Source organism: Carcharhinus amblyrhynchos, chromosome 2 (genome assembly GCF_965287045.1).
Source record: "Carcharhinus amblyrhynchos chromosome 2, sCarAmb.v2.hapA, whole genome shotgun sequence".
In the NCBI taxonomy this organism is placed as follows: domain Eukaryota; kingdom Metazoa; phylum Chordata; class Chondrichthyes; order Carcharhiniformes; family Carcharhinidae; genus Carcharhinus; species Carcharhinus amblyrhynchos.
Window position 1 is genome coordinate 93,053,471 of NC_137325.1, and position 20,704 is coordinate 93,074,174.

General features: G+C 40.4%; 1 protein-coding gene across 2 annotated transcripts in view; it reads right to left on the reverse strand.

The window, feature by feature from the left end:
• LOC145356548 (contactin-associated protein-like 2) overlaps nt 1-20,704 on the reverse strand; it is a 1,680,587-nt gene that overhangs the window by 122,508 nt on the left and 1,537,375 nt on the right. For both annotated transcript variants that reach the window (XM_080209322.1, XM_080209313.1), the window contains one exon: nt 1,469-1,562. In XM_080209322.1, the coding sequence (XP_080065448.1) occupies nt 1,469-1,562 (94 nt within the window). The remainder of the gene's footprint in view (nt 1-1,468; nt 1,563-20,704) is intronic.

Genomic DNA, 20,704 nt, shown 5'->3' on the forward strand with positions numbered 1-20,704 from the left:
ATAATATTAAGGGTAAGACTCTTAACAGTGTGGAAGATCAGAAGGATCTTGGGGTCCGGGTTCATAGGACTCTCAAATCGGCTTCGCAGATAGAGGATGTGGTTAAGAAGGTGTATGGTGTACTGGCCTTCATCAATCGAGGAATTGAGTTTAGGAGTTGGGAGATAATGCTGCAGCTGTATAAGACCCTGGTCAGACCCCACTTGGAGTACTGTGCTCAGTTCTGGTCGCCTCATTACAGGAAGGATGTGGAAACCATTGAAAGGGTGCAGAGGAGATTTACAAGGATGTTGCCTGGATTGGGTGGCATGCCTTATGAGAATAGGTTGGGAGAGCTCGGTCTTTTCTCCTTGGAGAGAAGAAGGATGAGAGGTGACCTGATAGAGGTGTATAAGATGTCGAGAGGTATTGATCGGGTGGATTCTCAGAGGCTTTTTCCCAGGGCTGAAATGGCTGCCACAAGAGGACACAGGTTTAGGGTGCTGGGGAGTGGGTACAGAGGAGATATCAGGAGTGAGTTTTTCACTCAGAGAGTGGTGGTTGCATGGAATCGGCTGCCGGTGGTGGTGGTGGAGGCGGATTTGATAGGGTCTTTTAAGAGACTTCTGGATGAGTACATGGGACTTAATAGGATTAAGGGTTATAGATAAATCTAGTAGATCGAGAATGTTTGGCGCAACTTGTGGGCCAAAGGGCCTGTTTGTGCTGTAGATTTTCTATGTTCTATAAATGTCCAGTATTGTTCACTTAAAACCTTGGTCTGGATTTTGTGATGGGCATAATAGTGAAACTGTCTGTGTTCACTGTCATTACACCACTGAAATCTATAGCAACTTTGGCTGTTCACACATGTGCAAAGTAATATGGAATACCAGAGGTTGCTGTCAATGATTCTTCAGAGGTTGCACTATTAAGAAACACCACAGGCTGTAATCAATGGCAAAACTTCGTACTGACAAGAACTTTCACTGTTACACTGTTAGTCTCATTGGAAAATCCCTTTAAATTTTTTTGAATAAGGTGTAGCTGGGTTTTTAACACAGTACTAAGTTCACAATTACTTCTAAATGCTTTCACTGGCCCCAAAAAGCTAATTTTTGTACATATATGTTAAATTTCTCTGTTGTGACTGAACAAATTATTTTTCTTTAATTTAGCTTTCAGCTTAAACCAATCATATATTTACTTTACTACTTAAAATCTTAAATTAACAGTGAAAAGATTTCTAATTCTCTGTTCATGAAAATACTCCAATATAATTGTACTTACCCTACTTGCTGACATCAGTGCTGCTGCATACCAGCAAAGCCCTTTGATTTGATGTCAGATTTAAGTACACTGGGGAAGGACAAGTCCTTTTGTGGCCCGTTTTCTTTGAGGTCAGTGGCTGTTACTTCCTCAAATGACTGCAAAATCTTGGCATTTTGTTTGAAGGGGAGAGACATTTGGTCACATTGCTTGCACTTACCAACAACTCTCCCAAGGAACAGGGTCTTCAGAGAGTTAAACTTGATATCTGTAGTTGCTGGCATGCTGTAAGGTACTGCAGGATAATGATCCAGCTGAACAAAGAATGAAAATAAAAGATAATAACAAGTAGGTCATAGTAAAATGATATTTAGGAGGGGAAATCTGTTTGCCTAGCCCTGCTTCAAATGGTGCTCCACAGACTTGAGTTGATTCCTCGGGTGACAGACTGTGCCACTTGCAGCTGCCTTCATGGATTCCTCACTGATTTAATATTGATGAAACCTGTGCAGACCGTGCAAGTAGTGGCTTATAGTGCTGACTGACCCTTGGGAATTGCTATGGTGTGTGTGACACTACTGGAAGCAGTGCTATACAAATTATTTTTTCCTCCACTTATACTTAATAATTAAATTGTTGACACATTTCAGATTGTAAAAACGGGATTTTCTGCCCGCATCACCCTGAAACCAAAACATCCTGCCCCCCAAGATCAATGGACCTTTCCATGGTCCGCCCCTCGACTGCTCCGCTTCCCATGGAGGATGGGACAGCAAAATTCTCACCCCGCCCCCATGTCAACAATATAATACAGGAACATTCATTCATTTTAAAAAAATACAACCTGCCTTTTACACAAATATTAAATACTATAGCATTCCCAGATAGTTCCCTCGAGATTTTATAGTTCGATAATAAAGACTCTATAATGTTCTAATGAATGATAAGCGGGACATTTACAGTAAATGTCATTCTAAATTGGTAACATGGTGAAATGTCTGCATAGTATTGAACTATGTAAATGTTTCCTTATAATAGGTAATTCTTTTCTGTGTATACATATACATCTACACCTATTACATTACTTCATTAAAACATAAGTTTCACTGATTTACATCTTTTCTAATGTATGTTACAACAGCAAATTTAAATTTATTTAACTGGTTTTAAAACATCTGTGGGTGTGAAATACATTATATAAATGCAAACCTATTTTATCTCTGATTATACAACTATTCTCTCTAGGTGGCAAAGGTGATATGAATTAATATGGCTTGCCAATCAAATGGAAAGAATACAGAGCAGTGAGGAAAGAACTTCGAATGTCAGGCTCATATAAACTACAAATGATTAAACAAATTTTTTTATTTATTCATTGAACCATATTTAAAGTGATTTACAATAGAACCCTTTCATTGATGTAACAAAAAGGTGATAATTAGTATGACTTAAATGCCAACTTAGGGTGTTATTCCTATTTGAAGTTGCACTCCACAGAGAAACATTCAAGATACCATTTTCCAATGAAAACTCAAAAAAATTAGAAACATTTTTGGATAATTGCACTTTTAACAGCTTCAATGTTTTAATTTATGTAGTTGTTAAGATGTTTCTCTTAAGGAACTTTTGCTCATAATCTCTTCAAATCCCAGAAATTAATAGGAAATGTTTTCTGTTTGGGAGTGTGTTTTGGGGGTGAAGTGAGAAATGGAGGATGGTTAAAAGGATGGATGGCCGGATTGCTTTGCTCTTTATAATCTGTTGTTAGTAGTACATGTATTCAGGGGAGAAAATGGCATTATGGCAATGTCACTGTATTAGTAATCCAGTGGCTCATGCTCTAGTTACAAAGGTTCAGATTCCATCATTGCAGCTGGTGGAATTTGAATGCAATTAATCAATAAATTCATTAAAATTAAGAAAAATCTGGATTCAATACTAATCTCATGAAATTATTATCGATCGTCAATTGTTACAAAAACTCATCTGATTCATCAATGCCCTTTAGAGAGGGAAATCTGGCCTGGCCTACATGCAACTCTAGACTTACAGCAATGTGGTTGACCCTTAACTGCCCTCTGAAATGGCCGAAAAAGCCACTTAGCTCAAGGGCAATTAAGGATAAGCAACAGATGCTGGCCTTGTCAGAGACACTCACATCCTTTAAAAAAATAAAAAAAATGCTCGGTCATGTATATGATGTTCAAATAGAAGTACCTATTATTTTATCCCAAAATGATGCTTCACAAATTCTCTACTGCAATAATTTCCTTGAGTAAAATGACTGATCTGCTGATTAATGCTGAGTTATGAATATCAGGTAGGCTTGTCCCATTTGGGTAGGGCGTTCTGCATTGAAGGCTGGAATTTCACGCTCCCCACTGCAGACAGGGGACTCTCCCTCCCTCCCTACCCCCTCCCCAACGCCCCTCCCTCTCCCCAACTCCCCTTCCTCTCCCCAACCCCCCTCCCCTCCCCTTCCCCCTCCACCTCCCTCCCCCCCTTCTCTCCCCTCCTCCCTTCTCCCCCTGTCAGTGGAAAGAGTTGTTCCCACTGGAAAAAAACTGCCCTGCCTTTGTGATTGACACCTCCCACCCCTGCACTTCTTGTCAGAGTCTGTCTGGCAGGCCTCGGGAAGACCATTTTACTCCCTCTTCTGCGCTTCGAGCAATGCTTCTGTTCCAGGGTCTGCTGCAATCTCAACAGTGACCATCATTCTCACAGATTGGTGAACAGTTCTTGGTGCTTGTACATTTTAGGCCAAATTTTTGTCTGGGTGCAGTGATGTGCTTTGGTGCATGAATTGCTTGGAGTTTTTTCTGGTGGAATTTTGATTTTTCTCCAGTCTTGATCCCATGTCATTTTCTGCTGGCCTGTTCACAGCTCAGGAGTGCCTAATGTACAAAATGCATACTGGCTCTCATTGAGGTCAGGTTCCCCATTTTATCTGCGGATGAAAACCGGATTTCCTCCAAAACACCATTTTTATCTGTTAGTGTGGGGTTTTGGAAGAGCATTAAAAGCATGTCAGTTTTGTGAGTTTGAAGAAATTGAAAGCTTGCTGAGGAGCTGAGAACATTCTGAGACCAAAGTGTAAAATGTTTTGACACCTTCAAGTGTCATTAGATGTAGTGTTGATGTGTTTTAATGCAGCGATTCACCACTGGGATCTGTCCTTTAAAAGTAAGTTGCTCCTTGCATTGATTCACATTGTGTAATTGTTCCCATGCATTGCAATACTTTACAGTGAAGAAAATACTATAATGTATTAAAAATGTAACAGAAAATATTTTCTGCTGTCATATTTTTGTATTCTGATATAATTGTACCAGTGGATCTGTTTGTTTTAAAATTAATCCTGTTTCTGAAGGTAGAAACGATAACCTGTACTTGCTCCCCTTCCATTGATTGATAGACACTCTGCTCTGAAACAGAAATGGACACCTGTTCTGTCAACAACTGTAAGCTTTGTTATGATAGCTGCTCCATTAAGAATGCTTAGCTGGATTTCAAAAGCTTGGCTCAGCAGTGATTTTATTGAGGTAAAGACTATTTAAATTTTCATGCACATACGGTAATAGATTATGAGATTGATGTGGCTTCTTGTTGTTTACAAATCTAGTAGGCACTTAAAGGATTTTTTTTTTCCTTGGGCCTTTTTGATCTAATACAGTGGTGGGCAACCTGTGGCCTGGGACCACATGTGGCCCATCTGGGTTTTGAGTGGGACCCATCAACATATTGTTGGCTATTGTCATGCGCATGGTTGCTACATTCTGTTGATTTCTGTCTGTGTAGTTTATTTCTGACCAGTATGACTGAAGTGATATGCATGTAAAGCAAACTGGCACCTGAATAACATGTGTACCTGAATAAGTTACATCTGGTATTGATGAGTGTAAGTATCCAATTAACAATATGATAGATGTTAATGCGGTGCCAATCAATCTTTTTGGTCCAGAAAGAGAAAAACATCAATGGTTCAATCTCATTCCTGCATGCAGTAAATTGTTGTGAGAGATTTTAGCAATGCCAAGTTTAAACCTTTCTACTTTTCTTTTCTGTCTTTTTTTCTCTTTCTTTCCCCAGCTAGGTATTTTTCTGTATCTGATTTGACTCAAATTGACCCCCCTCCTCCAGTTTTCCTATTTCTTTTTCAATCCTTAAATTTCTTCAGTGAAGGAGATAGCAGACTGGTTCTGCCATTCACTGAGGTCAGAGATACTCCATTGACCCAGCCATGTCATAGCTGCCTCACAGATAATAAAATCAGATAACAATAGTGAGGCCTTGGAAGGAGAGAATTCATTGGGTGTAAAACAGTGGCTGGAGGTAAGAGAGGAAGAGGAGGAATTGAAGACAGAGGGAGTTGATGCTAAACAGAAATATGCCCCTGCTGCACAATGGTGTGGCCTCTTCCATTGATTCATTTTAGGGCTGCATAGATGCACAATGACCCAGAAGGAGAAAACAGTAAAACAGGGGAACAAGAACACTGATCTGAATTGATCTTATAAGCTTTAAAACGGAACACCAGTAAAATGGGGAAATAAGAATCCTTGTCCAGATTGTTTTTTCCTTGTGGGAAGGCTATAAATAGCAATTTCCAAATGTCAAAACAACAAAATTTAAACCACAAATTGTAAATCGTAAATTTAAATAGAGTTGCTGTGAGTAGGAGGGCCAAATAGATTGGTTCAGGGGGACAGTTGACTGCTTTCGCGTGGTATTGTAGAATATGTTTATTGTAGATCAAAACAAATGTTGTTAAATTCTTCAAGTTAGTTTGAAAACTGCGTTGCTGAATTAACTCTGGATTCAATCCCCCACTGTTCTGCTGGTAGCATTGCTTGTATTATACAACTGTCAAACCTAAAATGTAACATATAACTGTGTTACAAACTGTTACTTACTAAATTTAAATTTTATAGCATGCACATTTAATGTCCATTAAAATGAGCACAGCATTACTTGTCTCCTGGTTAGAAGATCATGGCCTGGAATTTGTGATTGTAATAACTGAAACAGTCAGCGTTCTGCTTTATTGCTTTGTAGAACTGATAGCAGCTTCTGATATCTGCACATGCACACTTAAATATGTATATCTGAATTTGCTATTGCTCCTCACACTCATGATGCAGTCAACACAGAATCAATAAATTGTTTAGAACTTGAACTTTTTATGTACTCTATTCATTGTAACAGCATTAAAAATAGGAAGTTCTCTTGTTTCCAAATGTAATGGAATTCTTTTTGTCAAGCCGTTTCTATGGAACAAAGGCCAAAATTCTTGAGAGGTGACACATAACTGCCACTTATGTCACTAGGTGTGTTTATTTCCATCTGTCTCTCTTGTCCCTATTTCTCCCCCTCTTCTTTCAACTTCATATCCTGTTGCCAGTTAGTAGAACTATGTATGTGTTAGAACAGTGTCAAATCAGGTTCCTCATTGAAGGAAAAAACCCAAAGCTGAAAGGACACTTCCAACTACTACCATTAACATTTGCACAGTGCTATACCTCTTCCGATTTTGCAAGAAGTATTATACAAGTACAAAATAAAGTACTGCAATGAAACATAATTGACTGGATGCTGTAACAAATTTTGCCATGATATGTTAAGTATCAGTGAATATAAAGCACAGACTATGTTTAGTCTTCTCATTCTGTCGGACAGTTGGTGCAGACTTGTTGGGCTGAATGGCCTCCTTCTGCACTATAGGAATTCTATGATTCTTTAATGAAACCAATAAAAGCACCTTTTGACTTTCTTAGGGTTACCATTTTATACAACAACTTTTCTAAGTTGCACACATATATTTTCCTTCTATGATTTGTCATTGCTATCTGTTCTTGATCTGGACTGCAGGTATTTTTATATATAGGTGTAAGTACCATTGGGATGTACATCTAGCTTTTGTATCGCGGTTCAATTCTGAGCAATTGGGTCACTCGTTGAGGAAGGCAACATGAATGAGAAACTGGAAGAAATCTTGTTGCAAAGTGTGCGTATGTAGGGACAAGATGAGATGAAGCCCATGATTGGCTGTTCTCCACAGCTAAAGAGCTATATATATATAAGATATATATAAAGTGGTGCAATTATAAATTCTGGGATATCAATAGTACAGCAGCATCTAGTCAGTAGAAAAATGAACAGAATAGCAACTACTTGTTATTCAAATACGGAGACAGATGGTAGGAAATACATTTGACCACATCTGCCAGCATTAAGTGAGGCTGATGCTATCAACCATGTTAATATGGTATAGGAACATTGAAAATTGTTTCATTGTGCAATATGTCAGACATGTTGAGAAATTTAAAAGAAAGCAATTGTTAGCACAATGATGATATGGTTTAATTTAAGTGCTCCAATATGGCTGTGACCTCAAGGTCTTTTAATTCAATTGAGCAGTCAAGGAAGATGGATGACTTTGTGATTTCCAAAATGTGCAAATTAAATTATGCCTTTAGTATTGCAATCAGAGGTAAATACCAGCAATATTTTATATATCAATATTTCACAGCTCAGAGGCATATCTTATTTCTAGATTCTGAGCGTTCTGCAACCAGGATAGTAGACTTTACAGGGTCAGCATTTGAATAAAGGAGAGTCATTTGCACTGGCCATAACGTATGTTTTCATGCAACCGTGTGAGTAGTTATTAGGTTGACTGGTACTTTAATCCATTGATATATGTAGTTGGATAGGCACCAGTGAAAGACTTATGCTTAAATTTATAACAGTTTTAATTAAATGCAATGTTTAGCATCATTCAACTGATATAAATCATGGCCAGAACTCTACCACCTTGCCTGCCATGGAATCGACGCAGGTGGTGGTCCAACAACGGAAATCTCTGTTGACCTCCAGTTGGGAATTTCTGGTCTTGCCCAAGTGAGGCCATAAAATTCTATTCATCATGTGTTACATTTGAGAAAATCAGGCCAGCATTTTCTAGCCAAGAGCAAGGTCGCGTTAAAATTGACCCTTTACATCTGTTCCTGAGTCATATCAAAGCCCAAAGAAACCATATCAGTTTTCAGCTGTAACTGCAACTTAGGAAGTGAGCTGTTTTAGTCATAACATTATTCCACATCCTCAGAACATCATAGTACTGCACAGTTAATAAATTACTTTTGAAATGTTGTCACCTATTATTATGTAGGCAAATCTGATGGCCAATTTGAGCACATCAAGGTCTCACAAACAGTAACAGAGAAATGTCCAGGCTTTCTGTTTTTAATGGCGATGGTGGTGTGAAGGAATCCAACTACAATAATGGATTATATCAGATGAATTAGCGATTTAAAAAAGAAAAGCAGGGTTCATCTGCTTGTCAAGGCTGGCAGAAATTCATAAACATGCTTGTGTATACTGGTGTACTCGAAGATACATGCGTATTGTTCTCAAAATGAAGCATATTGTTCTCTTCCCCTAACACAAGGCAGTTTCTGAAAAAAACACAAATTCACTCACTGAAAATCATGGATACGCCACATAAGTATAAGTACAAATTTTGTAAATATTCATTGCAAGTTACCTCAATCTAACAAAATCAAGTGGTGTAAGTTGCAGGGCTGTGGACTGTGTGCAGGAAGATGGATTAGAAAGAACACCTGGATGTCTTTAATTTGCATGGACAAGATGGCAGAATAGCCTCTTTCTGTGTTGGATCATTTCTATGATTTTAACAATGGATGCGTTATTTTCTGCAGGTGAATCAAAATCACCTGTCAACTGAATCCAGGAAATTGCGTTCTAATTGTGTCTCTAGGAGGTTTACCACGATTTGCAATTCCCAGCATCCTGCCACCTCTGGATGCTAGTCCAGTGTGTGTGCTCACAGCTTCTCCTGGCTCAGCCTTTTCTTAGGGAATAAATAATGTGGATTTAATCTAGAGGTCTACAATTATGCAGTCTTATTTTGGAAATAGAAGGCAACATATCTACTTGTCAAGTGGTAACACCCCCATATGTAAAAAAAGACTAGATATGCAGCTTAGAAACAATATATGCATTAGCATCATACAGAGAATCCTCAGGTCCATTCGATTCATTCCAGAGTTTCCCATACTGTCATGCAGCATGGAAGGTTTTCCCCTTAATTGGGATAACTCACTAAACTCTGTAGCTTTCTACTTAGGGATTTCATTTAAATGCTACTTTAAAACTTGATGGATACCTTAAATATTTTTTGTAATATTATTTAAACATAAAACTCTGATTCTGTATTAGAAACAAGATTACACTTTCTTTTCCGAGTTCTAAAGATCAAAGTCCCAAACGACTGTCGGTGATTTAACCTGAGGATTACCACACCTCAGATGAGGGGCAAGGCTGAGAAAGGCAGGCCTTCATGAATCACCTCAGCTGGTTCGGGAATTGAATCCATGCTGTTGGCATCACTCTGCATTGCTAACCCACTGTCCAGCCAACTGAGCGAATCACAATCTGTTTTATCTTCTGAACTAAGCAGTAATATTTCTCTTAAAAACAAAAATAAACGTAATTGATAGATTTCGAAGTCTAATTGTAAGTATTTTGATAAAATAAGCATTTCCAGCCCTGGGATGGCGTTCATCAAAATGTAGCAAGGCTATTAAGAGGAATTTTAACCACCACCTAATTGCTAACATTTCTTGTGTGACTTTAAAAAGTTTCCACTCCTACTGATTTCCCATGAGCTCAACTATTACCCAGCTCCATTCAGCAGAACACCAACAGGTGCCTGCTTTAAATAGGCAGATGTTTTTGATTGCTTGAGCTAACTTGTTTTCAGTGCCCATTCATGAGCAAGTATCCTGAAATTAATTCTTAATTTAGAATCCAGACACTTTTCAACTACAGCATTCCAGGGAATGGTTTTTACCTACTTCACAATGTATATGTAGTGACATTTAATTTGTTCTGCAAACAAATTTACAGCCGTTGTTTCAAAAGATATATGAGACTACACATGCAATATTCCATGAGGAACTCCATTCTGGTTGAGGAGTCTGGGTCTGTACTCAACAGAGTTTAGAAGGATGAGGGGGGAAATCTAATTGAAACTTACAGAATACTGAGAAGCCTAGATAGAGTGGAGATGGAGAGGATGTTTCCACTGGTGGGATCAGCAAGAGCTTGAGGGCATAAACTTAGAGTGAAGAGACGCTGCTTTAAAACTGAGATGAGGAGGAATTTATTCAGCCAAAGGGTGGTGAAATTTGTCAAACTCTTTGCCAAAGAGGGCTGTGGAGGCCAGGTCATTGAGTTTCTTTAGGACCAAGGTAGATAGCCCTTGATCAATAAGGGGATCAAGGATTATGGGGAGAAGACAGGAGAATGGGGATGAGAATCCTATCAGTCACGATTGAATGGCGGAGCAGACTTGATGGGCTGAATGGCTTAATTTTGTTCCTGTACCTTATAGTCTTATGACACAGCACATATTCTATTATCATGGGTATGCTAATTGCTTATTTGTACTGTGTGGTGTATCGACGTAGACCTCTCCATTGCCACTCCGACAGTTTGAATCTGGAGAGGGTGATCATTTTCAACTTCACTACTTGAGCAGGAACCTAGGCTGAAAATCAGGAGCGTTTGACAACTGGTGGACGTCCTGCTCCAGCAGGTCACTGTTACTCCCAATGTTCCTGAACTCACCTCAAAGGCAATAAATTTCATTGTAACTCTTTGAAAAAGTCAAATAAATGCAAGCAACTGCTGATTTACTGAAGCTGAGCCAAAACTGTGTTGTAAGAAGAGCTAACCTATGAAATGAATGGAATATTCTCTTTCATACATCCATCGACAAAGATCAAACTCATAAAAAAAAAGACTTTGTAATTTGAAATAAAAGTGTCAAAGTTTCATAATTTTTAAAAACTGATGAACACAAAGCTAATCACTAGCTCAATGTCATCAGTGATCACTAGGTCAATGTTATATTTATTTCTCACTTCAGCAGTTTGCATGATGTATCTGTCTGGTTCAGAGCGAATAATTCACCAACCTGGGTTCCGTGCTTCTGTTTTAGAAATGTAATCTGAAGTGACTTCAAATTTTTAATATGTTGCTGAAATTCTATTGTTGGCAAATAAAACAGGAAAATGTAACTACATTTTTATAAGATTTCAGTTGTGTCTGTAACATACGGATGCCAGTGTTTAACTGGTAAATCTTCAGTATATTAAGGTACAATGATGCAGCATTTTAATCATTGGTGGTAGATGATCAGAAAATATAGAAAAAGGGAGCATAATATATTGCCCTTTTTAAATTGCATTCTGGCAGCTTTGCGTTCATGAATAAACTGTAGGCATCCATGATGTTTTCTGTAGACCAGTGGGATACATCGGGCCATTTTTATGCCAATACGTATGTTATTAATCAATCAAAATGGATTGAACAGCTAAAAATCTATGAGCTGGCTCATAAATTAGTACTCAAAAGATCAATATAGAAATGGCTAAAGAGAGGTCACTTGGTCTATGGAGCATATTCCTTTTGTGTCCTATCAGTGACTCCATCCAAGCCCCTTAATCTCCTGATGGCAACCTCAAAGATAAACTCTTGATCCCTGATACTGACAGCTTATCAAGGAGAATTTCAAAGTATTAATCTAACTTTCCAACTTGCAAAGTTGAGTTATATTTTCCAAAGCCAGCTAGGTACAGTATATTCATATCCAGTAAGCACAATTCACAGTTCATAATGACTTGAGTCCAAAATCCCTAAGTTCAACAGGATTTACTTTTACTTACAATGGATATTTTGAAAATTGGCATTTATCACAAGTAATAGCTTTGATTTTTGGGTATAGGTAAAGAAAGATGGCCTGTAACTTCTAAGCTCCCAGAGCAGTGTCTCTGGTGGGTAACTCAACGATGCACTGGGAACCAGCCTGGATGTTCCCAAGTAAGGATTGCACGGCAATTGTCCCAGAAGTTCAAACTTCCAGATGGCAATTTGGCCTGCGCTGGGAACCATCCAAAAATGCAATTTAAATTGTAAACTTTGGATGGCTTTGGTGGTCTTACACCAATAACTACCCAGAAAAAGTTGGAAGAATAAAAGCAACTTTTAGTTTCTGGATAACTGTTTATTGACGTTCCCTGACTTCTCTCCCACCCACTTCATGGGAACCCCAACTACTCCCCATCCCCCACTCCATACCCCCCCATATTGGCTCAGGGACTAACCCTCACCTGGCTCCCATACCCACCTGACACCGAGGGACCCTCCTGACCACACCACTCTACAAACCCCCATGAGACACTCTGACTCCCCATCCACCTTCTAGCTCCTCACCACCCCACCCCTAGAACCTCCCAGGGAAGCCACTAACCCTCCAGACTTCATGGCTCACTCTGATTACAACCACTGTTGAGTACACACCCTCTTAACTGCACAATCCCCTGACTGTACACCTCCCTGCAGCACAGTTGGCTGACTGCACACGCCCCAACTACTTCTCCCTGACTGCAGCCCCCCTGACCCCCACCTCCCCCTACTGACCATCTGACCCCCATTCTGGCCAAACCTCCCCACACCCCCAAGCTGGCACCCCCACAGTGACTACTCAGCCCCCACTGACTGAAATCCTTGACCACCCGATGTCCTCCCAAACCAGACTCCAACTTATGACCATCCCACCGCCAGCTGCCCACTGACCACTTGGTTCCTGACCCCCACCCCCCACTGATCCCCTGACTATCAACTACCAACAATGAACACTCCTGACCAATTGACCCTCCCCACACTGATCCACCCCAACCAACTCCCTTCACTGACATCCTGACTGACTACCCAAACCCCCCCCTACAGACTCCCATCCAATCTCACCCCTGATCACTCACTGACACCCCCCACTCTTATGACCTCCCAACACCTTTCTAAATCGAAACCCCACCCACCCACCCCTCCAAACCTACCTTCTCCCTGGCTTAAAATTGGCTGAAACTTTAAACCTATAACAACTTTTTGGCAGCAATTGTGCTGAAAGAGAAGGGGGAGGCAGCTTTACAGCTGACTTTGCAACCTTCAACCTAAGGCTGCAGGAGCACGCTGGCCAGATATTTCTTACCTGGCTTGAGTTAAAAAGTCAGATGATGAAAGATTGCCTGGAATTCACAGTAGGAGCAAAGTGGCAATCCAACTCTGATAACCACCCACAGAGGTTAAAGGCCTAATGTAATATTTATATAGTGTCTTTCATTACATCAGAATGTCCCAAATTCATTGCTAATGAGTTACGTTGGAGGTGAAGTCATTGTTGTAACTTTGAGAAGTACAAATTGAGATAATAAATAACACAAACAGGACAAGGTAAAGGTTTGGTAGCCTGTTTTTTGTTGATCTTGGATGAGGGATAAAACTTGTGCACCACACAAGGAGATCTTCCCTAGTCTTCCTCAAAAACTGCCATCAGATCTTTTAAAGTCCTATGGAAGGTACTGATAGCATCTTGATTAAATGTCTTCAACACCTCAAGCACCTTCAACATCTTAAAAAATACAACACTACCTTAACATTACGTTAAAGTGTTAGTATAGATTGTGTGTTCAGGTCTCCAGAGTGCAGTTGAAACCCAAGACTTCTGATTAAGAGGGAAGAGTGTTGCAATCAGACAAGGTTGGCAATCAGCTGAAACTCACTGGTGGGTGATGGAATCTATTTGCAGTGCAGGTTGGTTATGCATATTTCAATAAATATTTTAAATTTAATCATGTGTGCCAGGCTCAGCTATAACATAATCGCAACACACTGCAACTAATATTTTAGCTGATCACAGTGGTGAAGTTACTGTAAGGTATAAATTAGCCAGTTACTTACAGCAAAATTTCTATGTTGAATCCAGTTATAAGATATAGGAGGTCACAGCTCAAACGTGCCCTGCAAGCATCAATTTCTAACCCTTACACTGCAACCAAAAATGGCAGCCTGAGTGGTTGTGGTACTTTTAAGACACATGAACGATGATAATTCATGTTTGTCAATTAAAGTTTCTTTGGATCAAGTCTATTTAGGCTTTTTTCAGGTCAATGGGCACAGGCTGCAACCCTCCCTCATCCTATTGAAAAGGAATTCCGTTCATTTCTTTTTTGTTTGAGTCAGTTTGCCATTTTATAAGTTACATTCTTATATATGAAACATGTCAATTTTAAATAATATGCCGTTCTTCAGCTTCAAATCATTTTTTTTTCTGTTTTGTTAAACACAACATTTACAGTACATGTCACCCCAGTGATACCCTTCACAATTTAAAACAATCTTCATCTGGTATTTGCCTACTCCTTCATCACTGTTCCTCAAATAGCAATGGCTTTATCCTTCAAAGCACAGAACGCATAATCATAAGAAATTCAACCTGTTCAATCACACTGCCACACACAAAACCATTCTTAATCCCATCATAATTAAGGACATCATTCTCTCTTCCACCTTCTTCCGTCGGGAAAAAGATACAAAAGTCTGAGGTCACGTACCAACCAACTGAAGAACAGCTTCTTCCCTGTTGCCATTGGACTTTTGAATGGACCTACCTACATCCTCGCTATGAGTGTAACACTACATTCTGCACTTTACTGCTCTATCAACGGTATGGTTTGTCTGTTTAGTGCACAAGAAACAATACTTTTCACTATATACTAATACATGTGACAATAATAAATCAAATAAAACTCATATTTTATTGACTGAGAACTTATTGATAAAGTATTGATAACTAGTTAGTTTGAAATTACATGCGATGATTGCTTTATTTTCTAGCATGACAGAAACACTTTTATAAACTGAGTTGAACGAAACTCTTCATTATTCACATAAATAAGATATCTCAGGCTGCATTTCCCATTACAGGATGGTAGCAGAATCCTCACCAGCAGGGAGCTCCATTACTGCCTCATTAGTAAATGTGTTCATTCTGGCAGTAATCGCAGATATTTAAAAACAATAATGTTAATTAAGACATTTGACACACTGTCACAGAGTGTGGAAAAAGTGATTATTTTTACAGAAAATTATTTGCCCTGTTCATATTGATCATCCATTGATTTTTACAATTAGATTCTGCCTTATGCATTGAGTTTCACATCAGAGGCACAATTTAAAAATAAGAGCAGCAAGAAAAGGAAGAAAAAATTGTATTGCGGACACTGCTTTTACACTGCAGCTGAAAGCAAGGTTTCAGAAAAGAGATGAGGGAAATGAGCAGTTTCGCCAGCACTTCAGTTAGACCTGAGGGCAGTTCCAATCCAAAAATGCCAGAGTGAGAAGGCAGAAACATGGGCGAGGCCTTTTGGAGCTTTCAATTACTAGAATGCACAATTTAAAAAGTGAAAGGAGGATGAATTCACTGTTACAGATGTAAAAGGGTGCATCAGGGATGAATATAGCAGCGACAACTGTGCCTGATTTATGGGTCTCCAAGGGGTGTCTTGTTGCTGGAAGTTAGTTTGATGAAATGCAGATGATTGAGTGAAAGTTACTGGTAGTCTCTGTCTTCACATTGAAGATACCCTCCACTGTGTTGTGTGGCACTACCACAGTGCTAAATTGGGTTAAGGGTTCTAGCAACACGTCTGGGCAATCATGAGGTGCTGTGGACCATCAGCAGCAGCAGAATTGTACTCAACTGCAATTTGCAGCCGCATTCAACATATCAGCCACACTTTCAGGAGACCAACTCTGGTTCAATAAAGAGTGCAGGGAGGCATGTGCCAGATTATCTAAAAATGAGGTGTCAACCTGGTGAGGCTACATCACAGTACCTGCATGCCAATCAGCACAACCAGCATGAGGATTCTTCAATCCACAGGTCAAATCTAAGCTCTGCAGTTCTGCCACATCACATCATGAATGGTGATGGTCAATGAAACAACTCATTGGAGGAGGCAGTTCCACAAACATTGTCAACAATGGGAGAGCCCAACACATCAGTGCAAAAGATAAGGTCAAAGCATTTGCAACAATCTTCAGCTAGAAGTGCTGAATGGATGATCCATCTCAGCCTCCTTCAGAAGTCTCCAGACTCACAGATGACAGTTTTCAGCCAATTTGATTCACTCCACATGACACCACAAATTGGCTGAAGGCAATGGATATTGCAAAGGCTGTGGGCCCTGACAATATTCTGGTAATAGTGCTGAAGACTTGTAATATAGATCTTCCCCCATCCCTAGACAAGCTGCAACACTGGCATCTACCCGGAAATGTGGAAAATTGCCCAGGAATGTTCTATACGGAAAATGCAGGTCAACCTGTGTTGCCACCAGTCTACTTTTGATGATTAGTTAAATGATGAAAGGGGTCAAGAACAGTGCTAACAAATGTCAATTGTGTAGCAATTACCTGCTGACTGACAATCAGTTTGGGTTCCGCAAAGTCAGTCAGCTCCTAACTTCATTACAGCCTTGAGTCAAAAATGGACAGAAGAGCTGAACTCCAAGGATGAAGTGAGAGTGACTGCTCATGATATCAAAGCAGAATTTAACTGAGTGTGGCATCAAGTAGCTCTAGCAAAACTGGAGTCAAAGGGAATTAGGGGGAAAAGTCTCTGCTCATTGGCACAAAGAAAAATGGTTGTCGTTGTTGGAGTTCAATCATCTCTAGGACATCACTAAAAGAGTTTGTCACGTTAATGTCCTAGGCTTAACCATCTTCAGCTGCTTCATCAATGACCTGCCTTCAATCATGTCAGAAGTGGGAATGATTGCAAATGATGACACAACATTCAGCACCATTTGCAACTCCTCAAATACTGAAGCAAAGTTCAAATGCAGAAATACCTGGACAATATCCAGGCTTGGGCTGACAAATGGTAAGTAACATTTGTGCGATACAAGTGCCAGGCAATCACCATCTACAACAGTAGAGATTCCAACCATCACTCTTTGATATTCAATGACATTATTACCACTAAATCCCCCTCTATCAACATCATGGTGGTTAGCATTGAGCAGAAACTGAAGTGGAGTAGCCATATAAATACTTTGTCTACAAGTGCAGGTCAGAAGCGAGAAGTCCTGTGGCAAGAAACTGACCTCTTGACTCCTCAAAACCTGTCTACCTTCTACAAGGCAGAAGTCAGGAGTGCGATGGATGAGTGCAGCTTCAACAACATTTTAGAAACTTGACACCATCCATAAAAAAACAGCTAGCTTGATTTGTACCCGTTCAACAAACATTCACTGTGTCCATCATTGATGAACAGCTGTAGCAGTGTGTATGATCAACAAGGTGTACTGCAGGAACTCACCAATGCTCCTGAAGCAGCACCTTCCAAATCTATGACCACTACCATCTAGAAGGAAAGGGAAGCAAACACATGGGAACCACACCACCTGGAAGTTTTCCTCCAAGCCACTCACCATACAGACTTGGAATATATCTTTGTTCCTTCACAGCAGCTAAGTGAAAATCCTGGAAATCCCTCCCTATCAGTATAATGGGTGTACCTACAACAGTTGACCAGCAGTTGGATTGGGCAATAAATTCTGGCCTTGCCAGTGATGCTTGTATCCCCATGAATCAGAAACACTCATCTCGGTGTGGCAAGGAGAATAGCCAGAGATTATTAGGATTTTGTCCACAAGTCTACATTTCTGCTGTATGTCATAACATATAAACGTGACGTGAATTTTAAGCTGTGTTAATTAGTTAATGAGGACAATATCTTTTCTGTAGTTTAGTCTTTTAGTTTCCAGCTAAGTAATGTTCAGTTGATTTTAGATTTTTAGTTCCCGTAAATGTCTTAAAATGTGAATTATTTGCACAACAATCATTCAGCTGGAGACTGAATGTTTGGGAAGTGATGGAATTCAGTGATGGGGAGGAGGTGCTTTTGGCCATTTACAAACTTGGAATGGGCCAAGAGAGGGAGCCAGAGACAGCAAGACCTGAGAGCTCAAGTAATTAAGTGCAATTGGTGATTTAAATTACTTTTTTCTCTTTCAAAACTGGAGTAGTAGTTTAAACAGGTACTGGAGAGATCGAAGTAGTGTATTCAATTTACAGCATAACTAGTTAAACTTCATAATATAACTACAGATAATCAATGTGTGATAGTCCAAACTTGAAACTTAACCAAACAAAATAAAGATGGAAGGGCAGGTACATGCTGCATGTGTGAACTGGCAGATACTTGATCCACAGCAACTACATATGCAGTAAATGTCTGCATATCCTGGAAACCTTGGCTCAGAGTTCAGAGCAGGAGTCCATGTTTCAGACACCGTGGGCCTGATTTTATCATATTGATTCTAAGTGCTGAATCTGGGCGCAATTCAGATCCGACTTGTAAAACTTTTCTCAGGTGCATCCACACGCACTTAGCCCGAAAAAAAAATCACGGGAGAGCGCAATTCAGACCTGTGATTTTTTTTTCAGGCTAAGTGCGTGTGGATGCACCTGAGAAAAGTTTTACAAGCCGGATCTGAATTGCGCCCAGATTCAGCACTTAGAATCAATATGATAAAATCAGGCCCACGGTGTCTGAAACATGGACTCCTGCTCTGAACTCTGAGCCAAGGTTTCCAGGATATGCAGACATTTACTGCATATGTAGTTGCTGTGGATCAAGTATCTGCCAGTTCACACATGCAGCATGTACCTGCCCTTCCATCTTTATTTTGTTTGGTTAAGTTTCAAGTTTGGACTATCACACATTGATTATCTGTAGTTATATTATGAAGCTTAACTAGTTATGCTGTAAATTGAATACACTACTTCGATCTCTCCAGTACCTGTTTAAACTACTACTCCAGTTTTGAAAGAGAAAAAAGTAATTTAAATCACCAATTGCACTTAATTACTTGAGCTCTCAGGTCTTGCTTATCTCATCCAAAACACTGCAACTCTGCTCGGAGATTTGAATTGTGCATACGCAGTGAAAACAAATTTGAAAAAATGCGCCCCGTCACATCGTTCCTGGGCTGCAAAAAGTGGATAAAGCGGCCTTGAGCAAAAAGCGGGAGCTATGGCCCCCACAGATATCGCTCCACCCCCACAACATAACCGTCCCCCTGATGCACCTAGTCCCCCGCTACCCAGACCGATCGTGACCCTTTGCCCGCGGCTTTCCCACACCGAATGCCTGCAGAGTGGCAGTGGTCCCTCCTGCTCCTGCCCCCACAACCAGAGAACCATTTGATCTCTCTCCCCCCTCACCACCACTGGCCTCCCCCCTCCCCCACCAACCACTAGAGAATGATCGGGCCTCTCTCCCCACCCACAGAATGATCTGGCTTCCCCCCCCCCCACCAGAGAATGATCTGGCCTCCCTCTTCCCTCCTACCTCCCACCACAGAATGATCTAGCCCACCTCCTCACCCCACCCGCCCCACCATTGATCTGAGTCAGAGAGCCGTTGGAAACTCTGAACCTACGTCTTCAGAAGCTGGAGTGCTCAAACAGACCCTTGCCGAGTATGTCTGTTTCACACCAAATCTGGGTGCGCGAACGTGATAGTAAAGGGGGAAATGCTGATAAAGTTGGGTGGGCAGCCCATTAATTCAATTTAAATGTAAGCAAATGCATTTAAATCGCCATTGTGCTCATTTTGGGTGTTGTTTGGATCTCGGCCATTTTCGGGCCTTGGCATATATCGGGGGCATCTGTGTGGACGCGATCAGGCTAATCGCCTCACGCCCGACTTTACCAAGTTTCCTCATGTAAAATCGAGCCCTGTGATGCATCAGGGAGGGAGAAAGTGACTTGGAACTTTTCTAGGAGTAAGTTACACTCTTAGACTAAATACTTCAGATTTGTTCAGGGTCAGGGACAGGAGGGTGTGATTGTATGGGGATTGAAAAGGTTACAATTCAAAGAAGGTTTATTAGGCCGATTCCTGGGATAGGAGTGTCGTCTTATGGGAAACGTTGAGCAGGTTGGGCCTACATTTATTGGCGCTCAGAAGAGTGAGAGGTGTTCCTATTAAAATATGAAAAATTCTGACAGGTTTGCTAAGTAGAGGATATTTCTCCTTGGGGAATTTACAACTAAGGGACAATCATTAAAAAAAAGGGTCTTAGGATTAAGACAGAGAAGAGGAGGAATATCTTCTCTCAAAAGGTTAAAAAGAACAAAGAACAGTATAGCATAGGAACAGGCCCTTTGGCCCAAATCTGTGCCGACACAGGTGTCTCTCTAATCTAATATTTTCTTGCCTTTACGTGGTCCACATCTAAAATTAAAGTTTATTTATTCGTCAAAAGTAAGGCTTACATTAACACTGCAATGAAGTTATTGTGAAACTCTCCCAGTCACCACACTCTGGCACCTGTTCGAGTCAATACACCTAACCAGCACGGCTTTCAGACTGTGAGAGGAAACAGGAGCACCCAGAGGAAACTCATGCAGACACGGGAAGAATGTGCAAAGTCCACACAGAGTGACCCAAACTGGGAATTGAACCTGGATCCCTGGCACTGTGAGGCAGCAGTGCTAACCATGGGAAACCATGCCA